Here is a 10,012-nt window from a genome sequence, read left to right as displayed (position 1 = left end):
CTATTGAAGAAACTGTCTTGATCAATGAGACTAATGTCTTAGTTAATGGACAATCGAAGAAACTAGTTACCATAATTAATAGAACTAGTGTCTTGGTATATAAGCAATTTAAAAAATCACTTAATTTAGTAACAGAACAAATGCCTAGTTTGGATTAGAGAGGGCATTGCCATGTGTTTAAATTATGATAATTGTATTAATTTATAAGGTTAAATGTAAAATAAAAAATTATTTATTTAGTAATTGATGTGGTGAATATATGAAGAAGATATAATAGCAAATAATAATTGTGTATAAAGCCGATTGTATTTGATATTAAATAAATTTCTAGATATCTTGCAGCATCGTGTTGTGTGGTATATCATGTATTTGGTATTAACAATAATATGTAATGGAGTAAGGTGTAGATGAGTTTATATGTATTGATAGGTTAATAAATGAGTATTTAATTAGCTATACCGATAAAGTTTAGGAGAAAATAAAGATGATTTGAGCATGTCTTACATGTATAAACGTAATGGAAGGTTATTTGATAAATTATAAATGGATATAAAATAAAAGAAATGAATAATGATTTGAGAAAATTTCTTAATATAATAAGGTTGTTATACGAACTGAAGTACAATTTAATATATATAAAATAAATATTAAGGAAATAAAAAGTTGACATTAATTAAATAGCTATGTGAATTAAACATGTTTAAGTAATGAGTTACAATGTTTATTAAAGGTAGTTAAAATAGGAAAAAATCATATAATTTATAAGTGTTTAGAGAATGGATTATGAGGTAAATTTTATGAGTTGTGAAATAATAATATTAATATAAATTGAATATATTCTTGAATTTAAAATAGTTATGAAATAACTTTTATGTTAAAAAGGATAGTGTATCAAAATATTCCATGGAAATTAGACCATTTTAAAATTGTAAGGAACAAAATTGTTAGGAACAAATCAAGTGACAAGTTAAACTAGATTACAAATAAAATATTTACTATGATGCAAGAATGATAATGTAATAAATAAAATGATGGGAAAAAGGAGAAATAATGAAAAATGTAAGGTGTTGAAAATTAATATAAAATTAACTCTATTAAAAAAATTTATGAAATTAATTTTGATAATATAATTGTTAAAAATTAGTTACTAGAATAATTCAAACAATTAGTATAATTTAATTTTTAATTTTATATATGTCACATTTAAGCTTTTTGAAGGACATCTATTTTATGAAATTATTGAGTTATCGAGTAATATATTAAAAGAATATTTATATTTTTTTATAAAAAATTTATAAATAATCAATATGAATGAAATTTTTAATAAGAAATATAATAAACTGTGTATATTTATAAAATTATTAAAATGTTTATGGGACTTTTCATCTTTATATATCTATATATAATTTACCTAAATTTTTATGTACAAGATAATAAAAAAAGAAGAAGGTGTAATTGTATTGAAAAGACACGGGATGTTACACCATGACGTGAGACACACCAACCATGAAGGCTATGATTGTGTTTCCGTTAATGTTTTATAATAAAAAGATAATATAAAATACATATAAATATATTTTATATAAAAGATATAAAAATAATTTTTTTTTAAATATATGAAAATAATTCTTTTAAGCGTTTAATGGGCTTGTCCTCCAGATGAAAAGAAAGCTAGATGGGTCTCAATTTAAAAATTACAACTGAAAAAAACCAGGACAAAATCTCAATCGATGGCCCAGTCCAAGGTAACCCAAGACAGTAACTGGGCTACACCGACCACCTTTGTCAAACTTATATTCTAGTTAGCTGTGATGAACCGTGACTGTGTGGACAAAGTTGGTTTTGTGAAATGAAAGATGGGTTGCAGAGAAAGAGACCAATGGAATTGCATTTAGCTTAACATCTGATCACAGGTAGTACCGTAGTACCTTCTCCATGTTAGTTCTTGTTTTTTTTTTCTTCTGGGTTTTTTATTTTTAAAGTGATCATGTTGTGCTGCTTTTTGAGCAAGAATTGATGTAATGTAGGATAGGACAATGCGGGGAAACAAATATGTTGAAGGTTGTTGTTTTGAGTTTATTTTCTTCGGGCATTATGTCTTTTCCCATGCTATATGCATTTAAAAGAGCTTCCAGGGGTTTGTTTTTCTGGAGATTGAGTTTTTTTTTTTTTTTTTGCGAATATGAGCTATTATATGGGTGTTGTAGTCTGTTTAGGAGGGTGTTGTTGGTTGTTCTTGTGCTGTTCTTGTTAAATTTCTTAGCAGATGCCAATCCTTGTTATCTTGATAAAAATTGTCTTTGCTACTAAGTTTTTTAAGAGTTAGGACTATATTTCGATTCGGCTGTCCCGTATGTTGAACGGTCCTCTGTATTTCTTGGATGATATTGGTCAACTAAAATTGATTTACCTTTCATTACGTATCGCACTTCAAATTGTCAAATGGCTTAGTGGGGAACATTAGAGAGCTCTTATTAAGTGTCAATGGAATTTGGGTTTCAGATTCTCAAAGCAGATCATTCTATTATAAGAGGAAGAGGAAGAATCTTGTTTTTTCAATGATTAATTGGGATTTGCTAGTTAAGTTGAGTATTGGTTAACAGAAACAATGAAGGGATACAAGAAGCAGAATGCTAGGGTTTATTGGCTTAACTTCAACGGTAATTAGAACATCTTTAATGCTTTGTAAGTGGTTGGCACTGGTTTTTTTTTTAGCAAAGCTGTAGTGTGAGTCCTGGTGTCACAAGAGGCTGGGGCATTGTGATTGCATTGTGGAACTTTATTTTTAATGAAACGAATCACCCCGTCCTCCTTGCTTTTAGCTTGATTCTACTCGACCACCAAAGTTTTTCATTCTTTGAAATTGGACAAATTAGGTCATGTCTTGTCCATGGCTGATATCTACGAGAGAGCTTATTTTCCATTTGTTCAGGTCTGGTTGTACCACAGATATGTTCTAGGTTGGGTTTTTTAATCTTTCTCTGATAAGCTGGCTTGACATTTGAAGTTGATTGGTCAAGTTTTCCAAAAATGCAACTGGGACAAGGTGAGCTCTCCACATTTGCTTGATCCTGCCATATCAGGGCCCAGTTAGAGAACATTTGTGTTTGGTTCTGGAATTATACCAATGACACTTTGGAAGATGGTTTTCCCTTGCATTGGAAACTTCATCAATTACAAGACTTTTTTCAGGCATTTAAAATAGTTAGCTTTCCTAATATGAAAACAGTGTTTCTTAGTGTAAAAGAACTTGTAGAACTAAAATGAGAGGCATTCTCTTCTTCTGAAGTTGTATAGTGATGATCTACATAAACCCAAATTTATGTTGGATTTACAGGGAAAACATTGGTTTAAGTCTTAACCTGTATTAGACTGAAGCATCCAGTATTGCCTAATTTATTTTGCACCTTAAAGATATAAACCTTACCAATTCTTGCGACATGCATTTGTCTAAAGTCACACTTGTCAACATTTATATTCTTTACACTGATATGGAACTTGTTTTCTACTTGGTTTATCACAAGGCACTTAAATCAATGTATTAAGTAATATTCTTCACTCTCTCCCTACAGTAAAGATCTCAACAGATTAGGCTTTTTGGTTTTATCATTTTTGAATTTCTGTTCCTTTTTTAATAACATAAAAATCTCTCGCCTTAAAAAAAAGACCAAAAAGATCTTTTACCAATTATTATTTTTAGATGTATTTCTTTAGTGCCACTTAATTAGTATAAAGAAGGGGAAATAAAACATCAATGTTTTTTGACTTAATGGAAATATATTGCTCCTTTTTAAAAGAAAATTCAGAATATCTCAGCATATTTTATCGTTAGCATAGAAACATGTAAATGTGGAATGATTCAACTCTTACCCCTAAGGAATAGAACTCAACAATGAATATTCTTGAAAGCAGTTTGTGTTCGAGCTGAGATGAGCAGTGGTGGCCTAAGTTTGGCTTATGCTTGTTGATTCTATGTCACATCACATAATTTTGTCATTTTATGCTATTGTTGTTCTGTGGCTTAGCCGTTTAATCTGCACATTGAGATGTGTTATACTTGGTGTTTCCTTGATGAAGTCTATATGTTAAAATGATGCTAGCTTACAGATGTTGTTTCATATGCTTGTATGAAGTGCATACCTTGGTAACATTTTCAGCATTTTAATAGCTATATCAGATGACTATCTTTTTCATTCCTCTATCCCATTCATTTCATATGCTTATTCTTATAGATCTTCACTTTCAAATTCTCAGTAGCCTTGCTAAGGTTTCAAATTTTAGTTCTGTGGATTGAATTGCTGAAAACCTGTTTAAGTTCTAATTTCTATGTATTTCCCTCCGCAATTGACAATTTTACTGCTGTTTTACATTTTCATATTCTATTGTTGAGGAGCTGTTGAACTGTAGCTCCTGTAGATACTATTTATTTAAGGGAATGCACATGTTTTACTTGTGCCATTTTTCTTATTCCAGGATAAGCAAAAACAGAACTTGTCCTTCTGCAGTTGATGGACACATGTTGATGTTTTTATCGCCACCAAAACTTTTCTGTGGACTTGGAAGGTCATAAGAAAATTTTGCAGTAACTGCTACTTTGGATAGGTGCTCTGTCAAAATTTGGCTGTAACTGCTACTTTGGATAGGTGCTCTGTCAAAGTGATTTGAAATTGAATAAAACCTCTTAAAATCCAGGTACAGCTCTAAATACATGCTTTATGAAATAAAAAAATTCAAGAAATGATGTTGAATGATATGCTTCTAATTAGTAGTAGATTGTTAGGGGCCACCATCTTAGATGGAACATGGAAGAACACATACAGTATTCCAAACTTTAGATTTTATTGTAACATGAAGAAAAGAACTTGGAAACATGACACGCTGTGTGTATTTTTTTTTTGAAGAAAAATACTAGTACTCAGCAGTGCCCAAGTGTTGTATTTTCATGGTGAAAGATTATCCTTTTTGTAATTTTCTATGAATCTTTTTTCACTGTTCCAATAGAATCCATAAAAAAACTCGGTGCACTTGCTACAATATTTGTGATTATAGGTGCTTAATTAGCATTTCAACGTTAACAAGATGAGTACATCCGAAGGAATTGGTCATTTAGAATTAATTTTGTTTCTCAGCAGGAAAAGGTTTTCTGTGCAATTTGCAACAAAAACTTACTGGAATAACCAATAAAACAGGAACTTAGATGTATAGTTAGTAGTACTGTACCATAATGTCATTATTGGATTTGGGACCAAACACAGCCCTAAATTTAGAAAATAAAAAACAAAAGCTCAGCACAGTGACTATACATATTCCATTGACCACTGGCTAATGTTATCTCTTTCACTGGGCAGTCTTTACTACTTGATTTCAGTTCTTGAGTTCAGAGCGAAGTTGCACAACTTGTTTGTTTTTTGTTTTCTGGATTGTTATTATGAATAACTATTGCATGGTAATGGGCACCATGTAGGTCAAGTTTTCACTAATGAAATGCTTGATTTGAAGTTGCAATGTCTCCTAGCAGAGAAACTGTATTCTATCTATGGTATGTCTTAGCATTTTATTGTTGACAATTTGTAATTTTCTTATAGAATCTTATATCTGTAACTTCTATTTAAGTGGTAATGTAAATTGCTTGCAGCATGAAAGATTTAAATAGTTTATTTGATATGTCAACTCCCATCACATGCATGCTGTATTAAAGGTTGGCTCCTTATAGTGCAAATATTCTATATTAAAGGTCTTTACTGTTCAATGGAACATTAGAGATTCACTTTATTCTGTAGCTACTGTAATTTTGCTAGTGTCATAGGTTGGTTGAGTGCTTTTGAAAAACAAAAGCAGGCATTTTGGACCTATAAAATTATGGAGATGTCCATGTCTGCCTCGTAACTTTTTGCTTGAATATGCAAGTACAGTGATTACGCAGAGAATGAACTGCATGAACCATTGAGAGTTATTTCCTAATAGTCTGACATGTCGATGTGTTAGAATCTGTAAACAGTATGTTGCTCCCTTTTGAGTTTGCTTTTCTCATTAGATCTTTTCTCTGTGGCTGACGTTGGTTGAATATAAAATGAAAATGGGAAAGATTCATCACACTAACATTCATTGAGAAAGCAAGGATTAGAGAATCATGGCAAATGATTTGTAGGACCATTAAAGTACAAACCTCGCTCAGTTTTAGGGAACTAAAGGACAAGTATATTAGGTTTCAATCCCACATCCATGACAAGATATGTATTGAGGATCCTTTACCTGCGTGTATGAGACATGTCTATTGGACAACACTAACAGTAAACTCTTAGCATTTTCTGATGTTATTTATGAAAATTGTTTTCCTTTTGTTTTCCAAATTGTCATTACGGTTCACTATAGATCAACCTTGTATAATGCACTCATCTGAAAACGAATAATTTTTTTGTGCTTGGCTGCCAATGAGTCAAGTTTATGGCTGAATAGTGGCTGAATAATCATGTGGAGGATCCTGTTTAATGATATTTATTTGTGATTGTTCTCTCCAGAATGATCCCAAAAAAGAAACTTGACTTCAGGCTTTTCTGCCTTTTCCTCTCGCTATACACCCTGCTTGGATCTTGAGCCCCTGGATTGCAGTATTGCCCCTTAGATGGCAATGGCTGTAGAACAGTTTCACACTGCTATTTGACATTCTGTCCTTGGTGTAGACTGAATGCTGCAAAAGTGGGTTGATACGTCTGAGGTATGTCCATGATAGACCACTATACTATCTACTGTTTACAGTCCTTTTACTCTCTCATTGGTTCTCTTTGCTTTAAACATTTGGAGCAATGGGACCTGGCTCTTCTTTTGTCATACATCAGCTAACTCTTCTTGCAAGAAAAGATATCACTGTTGTCTTTAGAATTAGATTCACTGTAGGAATAACCGACACTTAATTGCAAAATGATTACTATGTACATTTTGTCTACGGCTACTGTTTTCAGTGCCTTTTACTATAAATAATAGTTCATATTGGAAATGTTTGGCTTGTTTGATGGGAAAAAAATTCAACTAGCCCCTGCACCCTTCTAGTTACACTTGCTGTATATGAGAAGACAGGAGACCATGATAGTTATCTATTTACTTGGGTTAAGGCATCCCCCTCACATGCTACAAGGGTTTTTTTTTTCTTTTAAGATAAGTATATGGCTAGTGTCATGAGAAAGATATTCCCTTTTGAAATATTCTCTGGCCAGGAGCAAGTATTGCCAGGGGGTCGTAAGTAGATTTTCTCTGGGCAAAAACTTCCCATCGTGGGCCAAAGTGGGCTCTCCATTCTCCCTGTGTATTGTAGTGGGGCAGATATTGCTTCATCCCAAGGCGTGCTGTTTCACAAAATTCTAGAATTCTTTTATTCTGAGTTAAGATATGTTCTAAGCCATCAGTTCCCATGGATGAGGGCATTGCAGAGTTAAGGAAAGCCACTAAGTAGAAAATATCTTCCTCTGGAAGAACAGCAGAAGTTCTGTTGTCCCATCTGAAATCAGAATCAGTAAGTCAATCAGTCAACAAAACTTGGAGAAATCACAAAATTGAAATTAATTCTTTTGTCAAACTGTTACTTTGATTTGTTAACTGGGTAGATAAGGATTGGACCATTGCTCGTGTCTGTTAGGATGTTGCCAAAGACTTCATCCGCAAAATCGTTTATTTTGGTTTTGGGGATAAGAAGATTGAGCCATGGATGCGGAACTTCCCACAAGCCCTTAGACCGTAGCTTGACCTCAGACACATGAACTCTATCCAAGAATTCCAAGTATGAAACTTCTGTTAGGAAAAGCGTTGATGCCATGTATCTTAGTTGAGACAACAAATTCCCAACTTCCTGCTTGAGAAAAAATGGATTTGTGAGTAAATGCCATATTATTAATTAGTTTATGATTTCCTAATTAGTTTACTGATATATGAAAACCAGAAGATAATGGACCATGTGCCTCACCTCATTTAGTGCATCTATCCTGTCTCGGTTGAAGTATTTGGCCAATTCTAAGCAGTATAGAGTTCTTCCATCCGATTGAAACTGGCTAGCTTGAACTGGGTCTTGAGGATCGAAAGATGATCTCCAGTTGTTCAGGAGAGAAGTCCTGTTAATTATCACAAATCCTTCAATGTAGTCGAATGTGCTTTCTGCACCTATTAAACGCTCTTGGTCTGTGGCAAATGTCGTAAAGTCCGAGTAGAGAACTCTAATCCATTTCACCTATTCAAAATATGAAATTGTGCTGTGAGAATCGAAACTTACTGCTAGAGGCATTATTTCATTATCTTGCTTTGATTTAGTAAAACTTCTACGTGGACCTAATGGCTATAATTTTACCTTATCAGGTGCTGGTTCCAAGGATATTCTTGCCCGTGTTATGATGCCAAACTGACCAAGCCCTCCAAGAACGCCGTGAAATAGGTCACTATTCTGCTTCTCCGAGCAATTTAATACTTCTCCCTTTCCTGCACGGAGTTTCAGTTATTTTACAGAAGGATTTGTGAGATGCACATGATATTTTTTTCATGCTATGTTTGCATATTTGTGTGTGCTCGTACACTCTAATTTTTGTACTTGAACATGAAATTATTGGCAGTGGTCGAAATATCTTTTGTGGAAGCAAGGTCTAGCACAGCATGCATAGCAAGGACAATGTCATGAAATACTTCACTTGACCCTGGTCCCATTTGCCTAGATGCAAATTATCCATGTGTGTTGCCTACTGTGTTTTTGTTTTTTCTCCCTTCTTTTTTGAAGACAAAAGAAAAATCTTTTCTTCGCTGTTTTACTAATTTTACTCAAACGAACCTGTAACAACTTCCAGCTGATTGACATTACTGATCTGAGGGCCATGCCGAAACGCCTGCCCACTAACCCCAGCATTAGACAAGGTACCGCCTACAGTTAAATGTAAGTAGTCTGTCCATGATTTTGGTGCTAACCCATACTTGAGGCATTCACGCAGGATATCTATCCACAACTCACCGCCAGAGGCATCCACATATGGATAGTTTCCACTGTAAACATGCATTTTATGAACTTGGAGTGATTCCATATTGATTACAACTCCTTGGTGGGCTTGTGCCTGACCCTGGAGTGAGTGGCTGTGGCCTCTAGCTGCAACTGTCAGCTCTGAATCAGGACCCATCTGCCAAATATGCCTTATAGTAGTGGCAATATCAGAAACTGACTTTGGATATAGTACTGCCAAAGGGAGTAGCTGAAACCTATTGCCGAAGTCTTTGGCTGCGTGGTGAACTTCATCAAAGCTGAAATGCCCGTCAACGGAGAGGGTTCTCAGCGAAGAAGGGTTGCTGGAAAAACAAAGGTTTATTGTTATGGTCATGCAGCTCAGGAACAGAACCAAGAAGCTTCTTACGAAAAGCATATTGGTTTGCTTGAGGATACTCACAGGTGGATATCTCATTTATTTTTTCAGTTGGAAAGTTGAGGAAAGAAAGGTGATTAAGCTGGTTTTCTTTCACGTTTGTATGCAAAAAGAGTAAAAGAAGTGGTATGGAGGAGCCAAGGGCTGGGGGGAGAATTTAAAGGTGAAGATTTTGGGTGGCTGAGTCAACCAATATTCAGTTTTAAGAATCCGTATGAAGACTGCCTACTTGTTATGACTTTCTTTTGGTTCTCCTTTTTGTGCTCTTTCATTTATTAACAGAAGCCATCAAACACAGATGCCAAGATGAAGAGAAAAGCGCACAGGAAAGAAAGATTTCACAAATCTTTGCACCTTTTCCCAACAGTTGCAACCACAATCTCACCTTTTCCACCAAAGACAAACATGCCTCGAAATTTATCTCTCTTACCATGTTAAATAAAACTTTGTCTATATTTAGAAAAACGAGATGCTCAATGGCTTCGCCGGTTTGTGTATCCCTCCGCCTCTTATGACAGGGATGCCATACATTTGTCTCCCGTACATGAATTATTATAGATTATGTTTTTCTCATATCTATGGCTGTCGGAATGTAAGCATCGCGTATCTGCTTTGAGATCAGATGAGAG

At 34.2% G+C, this 10,012-nt stretch overlaps 1 protein-coding gene and 1 long non-coding RNA gene across 9 annotated transcripts; one reads left to right on the top strand and one right to left on the bottom strand.

Annotated features, from left to right (window-relative positions):
• The first annotated feature begins 1,822 nt into the window (after window positions 1–1,822).
• On the top strand, window positions 1,823–9,043 carry LOC105134908 (uncharacterized). 8 transcript variants are annotated; one of them, XR_844098.1, is made up of 8 exons: window positions 1,823–1,913; window positions 4,474–4,692; window positions 5,465–5,539; window positions 6,549–6,715; window positions 8,341–8,416; window positions 8,592–8,705; window positions 8,820–8,886; window positions 8,961–9,041. It is a non-coding gene; the product is annotated as an uncharacterized LOC105134908 (long non-coding RNA). The 8 variants fall into 8 exon arrangements; XR_844096.1 differs by having other exon boundaries at window positions 6,519–6,715; XR_844099.1 differs by adding an exon at window positions 2,604–2,660 and having other exon boundaries at window positions 5,465–6,715.
• Window positions 6,894–10,012, bottom strand: LOC105134910 (cytokinin dehydrogenase 6-like). The gene is made up of 5 exons (XM_011039495.1): window positions 8,804–10,012; window positions 8,333–8,460; window positions 7,955–8,215; window positions 7,578–7,840; window positions 6,894–7,492 (listed from the first exon to the last, which is right to left on the bottom strand). Exons 1-5 carry the CDS (start codon window positions 9,420–9,422, stop codon window positions 7,171–7,173), a joined length of 1,593 nt encoding a protein of 530 aa, XP_011037797.1. The 5' UTR covers window positions 9,423–10,012; the 3' UTR covers window positions 6,894–7,170.

Source organism: Populus euphratica, unplaced genomic scaffold (genome assembly GCF_000495115.2).
Source record: "Populus euphratica unplaced genomic scaffold, PopEup_1.0 scaffold57.1, whole genome shotgun sequence".
Classification (NCBI taxonomy): Eukaryota; Viridiplantae; Streptophyta; class Magnoliopsida; order Malpighiales; family Salicaceae; genus Populus; species Populus euphratica.
The sequence above is the reverse complement of the archived record's forward strand: the minus strand, read 5'-3'. Positions and strand labels throughout refer to the sequence as shown.